Source organism: Macaca fascicularis, chromosome 5 (assembly GCF_037993035.2).
Source record: "Macaca fascicularis isolate 582-1 chromosome 5, T2T-MFA8v1.1".
NCBI lineage: Eukaryota > Metazoa > Chordata > Mammalia > Primates > Cercopithecidae > Macaca > Macaca fascicularis.
The window spans coordinates 170,109,583-170,123,275 of record NC_088379.1 but is presented as its reverse complement, the minus strand read 5'-3'; the positions used below and the strand labels follow the sequence as shown (position 1 = coordinate 170,123,275).

Genomic DNA, 13,693 nt, shown 5'->3' with positions numbered 1-13,693 from the left:
GCAGGGTCTCACTATGTTGACCAGGCTGGTCTCAAACTCCTGGCCTCAAGTGATCCTCCTGCCTCGGCCTCTCAAAGTGCTGGGATTATAGGCATGAGTCATCATACCTGGCCTACTATATTCTTTTTAACTCAAAATATCTAGTATATTATCATTTCTACATGGAATATATTTAAAAGTATTAATAAAATATTTGCATTTCTTTTTTTTTGCATTTAGAAATCCCCCGTGTATTTTTCACCTCCAAACAATTGCATCAGACTAGCAGGATGGTTAAGCGGTTACCACACAATAGAGAAGCCCCACACCATCCACACTTCTGATAAATTATTTGCTCTCTTCCTTTAAAAAAACTTGCAGAAAAAGCTTTTAATGTTCCATGTACCAGACAAAGCAACAATAGAAGGTTGATTATATACTCACTACAAACAACTGAAAAATAAAGGGACGAAACCAATGGTTGCATGTACATTAGTATAATGATACCTTCTTAATTCGTTCATGACTTTGAAAGCTTTCTTCATATGCCAAGGATTCACTGTCACTGGGCAGTGTTTTTCGGTATTATCATCTTTTGAATCGAGAGGTTTCTGATGACCCTGCTTTGTGCATCTGTACATAAAAGAAAAGAACAAAAACAGAAAAAGGTCTTATTAAAGATCATTTAGTTCAGCTTATCAAACTACAAGAGATACAATGAATGTCTCTTTCCCTACTTATTTAGAGGAAGTCTCATGGACAGAATATCCCAATGTAAGGTTAAGACAATCGAGAACAGTTTCTGATAGACATTATGGTTTCAGTTAAAAAGTGGGTAATTATTTCCCTGGTGTCAAAGTTCTGTCAAAGATCAACACAGAATATTCAGTAAAAGTGGCTTAGCAGATATCTCCAAATAAAACTGTTGAGAAATGATCTTCTCCATTGGAAATTAACTTGCTTTTACAAACTTCTACAGTTTGTAAAAAAAAAAACTTCTATGTTATTAACAAACCAAGACAGAGCAGGATCATATTTTACACAAACTTCAGAAACTTAGAATCTGATTTAAATTTTGCTCTCTACCTGCCAGGATATATTTACCCCATATATTTTGGACCTATACTAACAAGAGATTAATCAAGATTAATCATGTTAGCTAATAGTTATTGAGTATTTACCATATGGCAGCCACTGTGCTGAGTAGTTTACTTTCATTATTTAGTTAATCCTCACAACAACTCTCTGAGCAAATTACTATTATTATCCCCATTTAACAGATGAAGAGAATAGTTTGAGTAACATGGTAAATGGTAAGGCTGGGTAAAAGTATGGCCAGTCTGATTCTCCATCTTATTCTTTTCACTAATATTTCAATACCATTTCCTACCCTGAACAGTGAATATTTAAATTTACATTTTTTAAGCACACAAGGCTATACTAGCATTGCTACATGAATTATTCTTTCAAGACTTAGGACCCAAAAATTAACCCAAAAAATCAGGGTCCAATGAGGAAGGGGGCAGAGAATTAACTGCAAATTAATGAACACAAGAGAACTTTTTGAAGTGATGGTTATAAAACTTTATAAATTTATTAAAAATCATTAGATTGCACAATTATAATGGGTGGATTTATGGTATGTAAATTATACCTCAATAAAGCTATTACATAAAAAATCAGGGCACCAATTTTTTAATCAGGCTTAAAAATGAAGTCTAAAAATATCATACTTGTATATATATCAAGGAACAAGCAAACATCATTATTAATTGCTGCACTTCTCTTCCTTTCCTGACCCATTTCTAAAAGGATGATTCATTTTTAAACATTATTGTTCATTAATTCATTCAGCAATTTTTTTTTAGTGCCAACCATGTACCAATCACTATTCTTAAGGCACTTGGAATACATCAGTGAATAAAACAAAGATCCCTGTCCTCATAGAGCTTGGAGTCTGGTGGGGGGAAGCGGAAGACAACACAAGTCAGGGAAGCAACTGGCATGTTAGCAAATGGTGTTAAGGAAATAGAAAAAGCAGGGCAGGGTGAAGAGAGTGAGAAATGTGGGGATGGTGGAGGGGTGTAATCTGCAGTAAACAGGGTGCTCAGGGAAGGCCTAGTTGAGAACTGAGATTTGAACAAAAGACTAGGGGGGTGGAAACGTCCAGATGGAAGTAGTAACTACAGCAAAAGCCAGTATGTACCTGGTATGTTCCAGGAACTGTGACCCATGCAGCTTGAGCAAAAGGCTGGGGCTGAGCAGGAGAGGGGAGTGCAGAAAGGGCCTTTTAGGATATCCTAAGGCCTTTCCCTTTGAGTGAAATGAGGAGACACTGCAAAAGAGTGACACAATCCGACTTATGTTTTCCAAAGACCACTTTGGCTGCTGGTTGAGAACAGTTAACAAAGGTCAAAGATTAAAAGGGGGCAACTATTTAGCAGGATATTACAGTAATTCAGTAAGAGATGACAGTGGCTTAGGGAGGATAGTAGCAGTGGAAGTGATGAAAACTGGCTGAGTTCTGGATATTTTGAAGATACAACCAACAAGATCTGTTTAAACAACCCTATGACATGTCGAAGAAAGTCAGAATGACTCCAGGTCTTTTGGCCTGAACAAGAGAAAGGACTGAGTTTCTGTTCATTAAGTTGGGAAAGGCTGCAGGTAGAAACTGTTTGAGATAAGAAGATCAAGAGCTGTTTTTATACAAACTGGTTTTAAAATATCAGACATCCAAGTGAAGGCATCAAATCATCAGATAAATATTAGAGTCTAGAGTTGGAGAAAAAAGTTTAGCTGGAGGCAGAAATGTGGGAATCACTGGTTACATGGATGGTACATTAAGCCATGAAACAAGTACTCAACATTAAGATAATCTCTAAAATTAACCAAACCCCAGGCCCCAGGATCAGCACTAATTGAAGCACCTGCCTCTCTGAGAGCTTGCCTACTACAGGTGCCCGTCAGTTCTACTTCCTCACCACTTGACACTTTTTAAGAGGCCTAACAAATGAATTAACGCAAGGCTCTACCTCCACAGGGAAAGCCCACAGCTGAAGTGGGAGAATAAGGAGGTTCCGCTCTACTCCCTACGGCCTCTTAAAGGTGTGTGTGTAGGGAATTAGTTACACCCAGTCTAAGAAAGGAAAAGCACTGGTAAGTCTAGAACCCAAAAAGATGGCAGAACATTCACGTCTGGAGGGAGAGGACTGGGGAAACACTTTATAGTATAACACAGATATTCTCAGTCTACCTATAAAGGAAATTATAGGAAACCAGGGAAAGGGGAAACTGCATAGATATATGCAACCCATGTAAACTTTCTAACCATGTAACACTGAATGTCCATATACGATAGCAAGGCAATATTCACTCTATATCTACTTCTAGTTTAATAATTTAGAAGGTGCAACAAAGGGAGTATGTTATATACTGAGAATTAGCAAAACTATCATAAAAGAATTTTCAGTGTTTGAAAGCAGAAGCAAAAGCAACTCTGCCCCAGAAAGAATGTCATTATTTAAGAGTCACGAGTGTTTATACGTGCTTAACAACTTAGGAATTAAAATTCCCTGCATTGGAGAATTCACTTTAAGACAGCTGCCATACAACAATCAATGCCCATATTGGTGCTCTCTTAAACCTATTTTCAGCTCCTCATTTTTCTGATGTACTATACAAACTCTGCAAAAAAGACTTTATTCAAAGGCTTAAAGGAATAAGTAAGAAAAAACACTGAATTCTGTTAAGTGTTCTCTGTACGGAGAGTCACTTACAAATACATCACCCCTTTCTGCAAACGTCCATTTTCAAAACTAATGCCCTTTCCATAAATTTCCATTCCCTGTGTGGCTTTATGTTAGATGGCTTCTCATTCAGAAGCAGAACAGAAAATGAAGCATAATGTCTAAAACTACAGACGTGAGAAATATATATATACTAGGAACAACCACTTAAGTGAGAGGGAAAGGTTTACCCTTTAGGTTGTACCACATTAAATGAAGAATTACACCTTTGCCCTGCTTCCCTTCTGAAGCAAAGTGCTAGCCTTTTCCAGAAAAGCTGCTCATTCTGAGAACCGTCTTCCTTAAAATACCTGAAGATATTTTTCCAAGTTCCTTTCACCTTTAACTCTTTCCCCAACTCTGAGACTCCTCAAGTAGTCTGGCAATTATCCAATAGCCTATTGTTATCAACACATACTCTAAAATAGTTGAGGTTTCCCAGGGTTTGGATCCCAGTGTACTGCTTGCTAAGTTTTTTCATAGATATCCTAAAGCCTTCCTTCAGTGACTGACTTCTGCAAATTCCCAGCTGTGGACACGGGTGGCTTCTCAGATGAGATGACTTTCTGACTCTGCCTAAGAATACACTATTGATGATAACTGAATTCTCAGAGAGGAAGAAAATAAAGACTCTAACAGGGCTGTCTCCCTCAAATAGTCAAGATTTCCAAACCAGGCAAAGGTTTAAACCTACTGTAACAATTCTGAGAACACCACATAAATGAAGTAAAACTTCTTTAGATATGTATTACTGGCTTTGGAACAATGGTTTTTAGCAAAGTGAAAGAGAAAGATCAGAATTACCCAAGCAATTTTTTCAAGCCACAAATAACCACCCCTTCTCACATGAAAAGTCACACAAGTCCTTTTTAGAATTAGCTATACGTACATGATGGCATCTCCAGGGGTATAGGGTAAAGCCAGCAATGCGTGATTTTTAAAAATAATCATAACAACACAAGTCATGTAATATGTCCTGCCACCAACTTACCTCCCACCTCAGAATCATCCCAGATTAAAAACAAATGCTTTAGAAAATATGTTGCATTTTTAGAAAAAAAAATGCAACTATTCATGTGAATAATGCAGCTGCGAAGTTTAACAGGATATCTGAGACATTTTGACATTTAGGACATAAATACTTGGCCCTTGGGTGGTCACCATCAGTGTTCTCCCCCTCTGCCTGTTCACCTCAAAAGCTGCAAGACTCTCCTACTTGCAATTACTCACAAATTTCTGCCAAGTTCACGTCAGCAGCTGTTGTTTTCAAAGTCAACATCCATACCATACTGTTTTGACATTTCTCCATTACTTTATAATATTTCTTCTATTTCTCTGCTGTCTTCCCAACTAAACTTGCATTCAGAAGCAGGCATCTTACTAGCATTGCTCTCATACACAAATCCGGGATATCAGAAGTAGAGAGTCAACCATAACTAATATTTTAACTAAAATTTGTCATGTCATTCTACAGTTTCTCAACAAAATACTCTCACATCCTTCAAACAAATAGCCACTATATTACGAGGCTGTGAAGGTAGAGGACTTTCTCAACTGGAAACACATTTGGGTCTACGGTAGGGTTGTGATTTCAATTTTTGCAGTTAGCTAAGGCAAAGAGACACACTGCAAATTTTCTTCATATGTCTGGAATTTAAACTTTTATTAGGTATGGAAACAGCAGACTAATCTACAAACATACTGCCAAACAAATACAGCTTTTTAAAAATGTTAACATTTGCCTTATAGACATGTAAGAACTTGGATTAGGTCTTCAGTATGTAGACCCTTAGAAGTGAATATGAGGTATCTTGTGAGATAAAAACTTTGATTTCTTTTTTCTTTTTATTACTCACTTCTCTGAGGGAAAAAAAAAAAATCTGATCTTGCATCAAGTCATAGGATGCCTTTCAGACAATATCATAATGCCACTGAATACTTTAAATATATATAGTTAAAAATTATTTTTCTGATTTTCCAGAGCTGAAAAGGAAACATCTAGAAAAGCTTGAATTGCCAAATTTACTAAAATATATTAGCAGTTAAAAAGCAGAGCCCTGAACTCACTGAAGGGCAGAGGGAGGTATTAAAGAGCATCCGTTTTCTCCCTTGTGCGGCTGTATGTTAAGTGTGTAGGGAAGCTTTGGCAGGAGGAGGAGGTTGGGACGTCTGAGGTGGAGAGGCTGATGGAAGTTGGAGTATAATTGCTCTCTGATAGTAGAACAATAGAGCTGTAAAAAGCTCTGCTTCAGTTCTACTCAGCTTTCTCTCCCTCTTTCCCTCCCACCTACATGACAAACAGAACACAATCAGGCACTTTTTGTCCCTGACAGTGACTATTACCAGGAAAAGGACCAGGGTAAAATCATGTCTTATGCAAGATCAATCTCCTAAGGAATATTTTATAAACAACTAACAAAGCATTGTCAGAGTGGGATATCTGTGAGGGGCTACAATAGGGAAAAGGGGGTCGATGATCCATTTCAAACATGTCCATTTCTTTTATCACTTATATTTCTGACTTTTCTTTTGCCCCCTTCCTAGTATTGCCATCACTTGGTTGGCAGGGGGCGGCAATATGACTCGGCAATTCAGTTGACTGGGATACATTTTCTAGCACTTGAATGAAAAGGTACTAGATGAGGACCAGAATCAGAAAGAAGCCCTAAATTGTGGTTCTGTCTATGCCAAATACTAACCAAGAGACCCTGGATTAGTCACTTAGCCTCTGTGGGCTTCAGACTACTTATAAAATTTATTTCACAAATATGTCTGATGTGAAATGTAATATGAAAGTCGGCCGGGCGCTGTGGCTCAAGCCTGTAATCCCAGCACTTTGGGAGGCCGAGACAGGCGGATCACGAGGTCAGTAGATCCAGACCATCCTGGCTAACACGGTGAAACCCCGTCTCTACTAAAAAATAGAGATGTGGCGGGCGCTTGTAGTCCCAGCTACTCAGGAGGCTGAGGCAGGAGAATGGTGTAAACCCGGGAGGCGGAGTTTGAAGAATGCTGAGATCCAGCCACTGCACTCCAGCCTGGGCGACAGAGCCAGACTCCGTCTCAAAAAAAAAAAAGAAAGTCAAAGATAATAATACCTCACCTACTTATCTCAGGGAGCTGTATAGGCACTATATGAATGTAAGCAAAGTTTAGAAGAAAACTGTTGAGTTGAGCTCAGGAGCTAAGCTGAATATGCAGATATATTTTTATGGATCTTATTGGCCTTCATTTTTAATTACAACATTCAATTCAAAGTTAATAGCAATATTCATAATGACCAAAGCTAATAAATTAAGTATTTGTTTAAGTGCTGCCTAGATGCCCACTGCATGCCTTGTACTAAGAAGGGTAAGAAACATTAGGAAGGTTGAATTGAGATCTTCCTCCATTTACCATCTAAATCGGAAGGTACATGGGAAACCACCAAAGAATGGCACAAGTCAGTACACAGGTGCAGCGACAAACACTATAGGAATGCAACGATGAGCTGGAATGAGTTGGAGTAAAGAGCAAAGACTTTGTGAAAGAGATGGGGCTCCAATGGGGCCAAGGAGGAACTTCAAGTTATTATAACAGCGGAGGGAAGAAGAGAAGCATAGGAAAAGGCTGGAGGATCCTGGCTTGTGGACAAGGGAGAGTTTTGAAAGCACATGATGATCTTGCATATATAGGATAAGATAAAATGATGGAGGGCTATGATTGCCTGAGTCTCTGGTGTTGATAAGTCAAGTCGCTTCACATGGCTCTAAGATGTTGGAGGGTCAAAACAGTATGGGGACTGAAGGATGAGGACAGAATACATACAGCTCAATAGGAGACCAGTGAAAAACTTCAGGTATCAAGTGATGAAATCCATTCATCAGAATAGTAGCAACCAGAATGGACACTTGAAATCAAGACTACAGTTCCTGGGGACTAATAAGATATGGAGGATAAAGAAAGAGAGAGAAATCAAAGACTATTCCAATGTTTTGGTTATCAGGGACCAGAAGAATGGTTACCCCATTAAATAAGTGAAAATGTTATAAAATGAAGTCAGTTTCTGACCGAACATCAGTTTTGGATATGCTGGGTTTAGAGGTATGAGCTAAGAGTAGAGATGTGAGAAGTTCAAAATTCCGCACCAAAGCACAGACCTAGAGCCCAGACTTAAGATATAGATGGAGCTAGAACTCAGAGATTAACAGTCGATTGAAAAGAACTGGCCAAGGACTACTTCTATGAGGAAATACTGCCCACAAACAGTGATAGAAGAGAAGCCATGCAAGACAGAAAAAAGTGATTCAACAGAGAGATTAGAATCCCCGTTTTTCTAATACTTGATAAGCTTGAGAAAGTAACTTAAACTCTACTTCTTCAGCTGATACATAAGACACCTACCACTATAAGGTTGTTGACAAAAGTAAGTGAGATTAAGTAATAAAGTACGCAAATCACATTTAGCAACCTAAAAACCAGAGAAGGAAAACAAGAAAAAGAGCTATCATAAAAAGCAGGGGCTTGTTTTTCAAGGTAAAATCAGAGAATGGAACTGGTCAAAGGAATATTTTGGCAAATGCCAACAGTCCGAAATGTAAGAAAGTACAGTGCATAACACACAAAAAGTATACTGACCCCCTCACTGCAGCAATTATCTCAGGGGAAGAATTCAGGAATGCGTTTGCGCTTGCTATTCTCTCTACCTGGAATGCTCTTCCCCCTCTGGATTGTGCTAAAATATCACCTCGCCAAAGACACCCTGACCCTATCTGAACTATTATTCTTATTATTCTCTACCTTTTATCCTGCTTCATTTGTATTTACTGTACTTACTACTAACAATATTACATATTTGTTTGCTATTAGTTTCAATCATAGGAAAAGGAACTTTGTTTTCTGAGATATCCCCAAAATCTGGCCATAGGAGGCACTCAATAAATGTAAATTAAAAACTCAGACTGCCTCATCATAAAGAGTAAATGCATTTGGATTTGGTAGAACACTACAGAAATGCAACTTAAAGTGAATTTCCTCCTCTGGATCACCTTGAAAAAACTTTCTGCCTGATCTTAAGAAAGATGTTCAATGGTCTTCATAAGCACTACTAATGTAAATTCGTAACAGCCATAGATGAATAAACTTACAGTCACCTTTGGAAAAGCACATTTACTAATATTTACTGAATGCCTACCATGTACATCAGAAAAAAGGTTTGGGGCATTCTGTGGGGAGTAGGTGGAGTGATTTTCCAGCATCAGAAATTTTTTAAACTACCACATAAATGCTACCTATTTCCAGAATTCACTTCTTAAGTTCCCAAATGCACCTCAAAGTTGTCCCTATATGTAACACTTCCTTCAACACACATTGATCCACATGTCTTCTTTCACCATTACCTTGTTTGTGGGCCATTATTACTCCTAAATATTTTAAACATCTTTGCCTATCACTGGGGAGATTCACCTATGAAATGATAGATGCCCAATGTACATTTAATTAAACAAAAATAAGAATACACTCCAATGCACTATAATAAACAAATGAATACTGGGTAACCCATAGCAAGGTTCCAAATTCATAGCAACTGAATCTTAGAAAGAACATTAAAGGTCATCTGGTCCAGTGGACTGCAAATGTCAGGCTTCAATGAACTTTTTACTGATCCATGTCAAAATGAGGACAAGGTAATAAGTTTTCATAAGGCTAAATGTTTTAAATTTAAAGACAATCCTTTAGTCAGATTATATCCTTCCTTATATTTGAGGAAGGATATTAAAATGTTTTTTTCTTTCATAAAAAGATGGTGATAGTTGATCATTGTTTTATAAATAATTCTTTTACTTAGCAAAACAAAAAACTTAGGAATTGTTAGACTTCATTGTTTTTTTCTTTTTTAAATTTTACAGGTCAGTGAAATTCAAAAATGTGAGAACGTCTGCTCTAATCCAACCAATCTTCTGCTGCCTATATGCCTTAGAATATGGTCAACAAGTTGTTTATCTGCCTATGCGTGAACACCTCTGATGACAAGTCTCTAGTAATGTGGAACCATCGACTGAAAAAAGATATAGTTCTATCTGAGGGATGTTTGCTTAGTTTTGTGAAGGAAAAGCAAAAACATCAAGGCTTATAGAGAGTAAGCCGACTTGTGAAAACAGAGCCAGTAAAATAACAAATGCCAAGAAAACTGATCAGTAAGAGAAGATCAGAGGGATGCACTCAGGCCTATACCTCACAGTCTTCCTTCAACTTATTATGAAAATCCTTTACGCAAATAACTATAAAAGCCAGACTGTAAAATACATTCCTAAGGTCAGGGCTGGTCAATTTACATTTCCTTTTGCACATCTCAGTTTACCATCTGAAATTCTTTTACTAATCTACATCTAAAGTGCATCTCTCAATTTACTACCTGAAATTCCTTTACTAATCTACATTTAATTTTTTAGTTACACACTTTTCAGGTTTGATCAGAAGCAAATGTAACACAATCTCAATATCACCCAGACCCCAAAATGAAACAGAATCTAAACGCCACATATACTCAAGTATGCAAAAAACAATAAGCAGAAATATATAGTCCAACAATTTTTAATTATATGAGAATTTAAAGGATGAGAAGTTGGAGGCAAGGAAGGAGAAAAAGTACAAGAGATCAAAAGCTAATTTCAAGGAGTCCATCCTGAAGGAAACAGGAATGGTGGGTACAGATGCCTGACATCCCTCCAAGACAATGTGCCAACGGAACAATGGAGAACAAGGTGCGATCTGAGAACAACGTAAAACTGGATGTTAAGAGAAACACAAGCAAAAGCACCATGCACAGTGCCAGGCAGAGACAGGCATTCAAACATTTGCAGATTGAACGCATTAATAAACAGACACTTACACAAAGAGAATCTGGGGCCATGCTTCCAATCACACCATCCAAGGCACTTTAAGTCCAGGTCAAACATCTTTCTTTGCCTTAAAGCTCAGGCTAAAAATCTAACTTTATGAAAAGCTGAGTCTTCCTAATAGTTTCCACTGGCCTCTGTCCTAGCCCAGCTCTGGCAGTGAGGCCGGGTCAAGTTCCTTCCTAAAGACACTGCCTGCAAGTCTCAAATCCAGCACACGGGATCCATGGTGGAAGGATGTTAATGGGAGTGGAGGCAAACAGGCCAAGGGGTGGCAAGGAAAAAAACTATTTCTGATCCAAAGAATGGCAAATAACACCATAATGAGTTCTTGAATTAGGTTTAATGCTGGATAGAACCAAATGAAAATAAAAACCTACTTGTATTTATAATTAAATAGATAGAAACAAAGAAAAAGTCTCACCAACTTTAGCTACCCATGATTGAAAGAAGTTTTAACAATTCTTTCATCCCGGCTGGCATTCCAGGTTTCCCACTATATCTCAGCCTCTCACTGTTTCAGCACTATTGATGGAATCTCAATGCCAAAAAATGGTGCTGGTCATCAAAATTATGATTAGCTGATCTACCCTAGAGTCAGTTTATCAATGTTTGAATGCATACATCAATTTCATTTTTTATTGTTTCAATTTACATCATCTGTGTCTCTATTCCCTCCCTCCAGAGCCTACTTTTCCACCCCCTTCTTTTCACCTGCATGCTAAGATTCCCTTATTCTTTCCTTTAGTTCCCTCTGTTCCAAAAGTAAAAAGCAACTGCAGGAACTTATATAGAAGGCAGGTTTACTACAGATAACATACCTACATGTTACATATTATATACCATGTGCTGTCTAAATACAGCTAGCATATCCTGCCTTAAGTGCTTCTGAGCCTGGGCAGACCCCCGTGTGTTCATGCTGCTGATGTAAACCATCCACCATCATATTTCCTACGAGTTCAGGTGCCTTCCTCCAGCCTGCTGAAGAACATGACCAAATCTCACAGCCCTCAAAGCCACAGCTATCGAGAGGTGACTAAGCCCCTGCTTCTGTCAGCCCAGGAAGGCCAATTCAAGAGTCTTATCATCTACCCCCTAGATTTCCACGACCTGTTCCACTCAAGCTAAAAATTCTGAAACGCACTTTTAGAAACTGTCGTTTCAGAATCCTACTAGCTCTCCTTAAAGGGCTGAACATCAAAAAATTATTCAACCCAAGCCAAGTATCCTTATTTTGGCTGGAATTCTGCCAAATAACCACAAGAGGCTGGTGCGGTACAATTGGTATGGAGTGAAGCTTGCCAAATCTAACCGGAGAACGACAAGCCTCCATGAATAAGCTCTCATGAAAAGGTACACCATTCTTCAGGATGAGGTTTGTTTGCGATTTGAAAAGTCAGATTCAAAGGACTCTTGTTCCCTCCTAAGAGAAGAGGGAACCAAAATTGAAATTTTCGAAACTCCTGGGTATTTACAGTTCACTTTTACCAAGATGTTTTTAAAACTAAAAACTAGAATTTTTTTTTTAAAAAAAACCTTTTTCTGAATAATGCAATAATGTCTTCTACATAATGTTTCAGCTATTATTTCTAGAAAGTAATTCTGTTGCCAGTGATCTTGAATGTACTTGGGTACCAAAGAAAAAAGACACCTGTGCCTGGCAGGTCGATACGCTACTAATTAGCCCGAGGTACGAAGGAAACAGAAGATGCTCTGATTTCTGGATAAAACGTTCTGCAGTGCCAGGTAAAAGAGGTCACATGCCCTGAACGACCGCCGCTCATTTAGAGTGATGCAAAAGCTCCTCGGATATTAATTTTGTTAGAAATTCGGGGAATCAAGCAACCTAGAATCAATTCATTTAGACAGCGGGCGACTGGTACTTTACAGTTTCCTTTTTTCAACGGACTCAGTGCATCCTAGCTTGATCTCTTATAAAGGGGTAGGCAAGCTGGGCACCAGGTGCCCATGCATTTCAGGAAGGTACACACAGGATCGGCAGGGTCACCCATGCACAGCCCCACCCCGAATCTTCTATTCGCCCGAGATGGGGAAGACCCTTCCCCAGAAATCCTGGGCAGCGTTTTAAGTCACCGCCTGGCCAGGCTGAGTTTCCGTCCGCGTCCGCTCCGGACTGCGGGCACAGCGCCTCGTCACGCCCCGCATCTCCCACCTCCCGCCGGCCCCGGCGGCTCCAGGCGGCCGTCCCCAGAGCTGCGCCCGCGGCCAGCGACACGCGCCGCAGCGGCGCGCTTATCCGCAGCGGCGCAGCCCGCCCGCCCGCTCACTCACGCGGGAGGCAGCGGCGGCGTCTCCATTGTGGCTCCTCTCGGGCTTCAGAACGCAGGCACCGACCGCCGCCGCCAGCACCATTCCAGCCGCGGACGCCGGCACTGCCCGCCCGCCGAGCCGCGTTCCATCCGCCCCGGAGGGGGCGCCGCGCTCTCCTCACCGCGCGCCACCACCTGCGGCGGCGGCCCCCGCGGCCATGGCCGGCTCGGCCAGGCGCGCTCCGTCTACTGCGCGGCTCCCGCGCTCGCCCGAGTGCTGGGCGGCGGCGACGGGACCGGCGGGCGCGCGGGCTCAGCCACTTCCGGGTTTGGCCCCGGCCGGCGCCGACGCTGTGACGGGACTGCGATGCGGCCTCCCGCGGCTGCCGAGGACCCCTCCCTCGGCGCCTCCCCTTCCTCCTGCTGCTGCTGCTGTTTCTGCTGCTTCTGGAGGCGGGCGGGCGCCAGCCGGGAGCGGGGCGGGCGTGCCCAGACCCTGGCCCGCAGGCCGGGACGCGGGCGGCGGCCGCCCACAGCGGGTCTGTGGATCTCCGGGACGGGGGCGCTGGAAAATGGGAGTGGAGGGGGTTCTCCGTGCAGAAAAAGGGCGGCCGAACGCGCGGCGTTCGGATAATGCCCGGTATCCACTTACTGCTCTGCTTCGCGGGCGTGTACACGTTATTCTTTTCATTTGAGCCTGAAGGGTAGGCATAACCAACCAGTGCCCTTACAAATGGTGGAACTGAGTCAAGAAGAAATGATTTGCCTGTCCAGTGTC

At 40.9% G+C, this 13,693-nt stretch overlaps 1 protein-coding gene across 4 annotated transcripts in view; it reads right to left on the bottom strand.

Moving 5' to 3' along the window:
* The window catches only part of KLHL2 (kelch like family member 2), a 112,734-nt gene extending 99,566 nt beyond the window's left edge, over positions 1 to 13,168 (bottom strand). For all 4 annotated transcript variants that reach the window (XR_010587064.1, XR_012435200.1, XM_005556238.4 and 1 more), the window contains exons 1-2: positions 12,938 to 13,168; positions 487 to 612 (exon numbers count right to left, since the gene is read on the bottom strand). Coding sequence is in view for 1 of the 4 variants with exons in the window: in XM_005556238.4 (XP_005556295.1) it covers positions 487 to 612; positions 12,938 to 12,963 (152 nt within the window). In the remaining 3 variants the exon portion in view is untranslated. The remainder of the gene's footprint in view (positions 1 to 486; positions 613 to 12,937) is intronic.
* Positions 13,169 to 13,693: the final 525 nt, after the last annotated feature.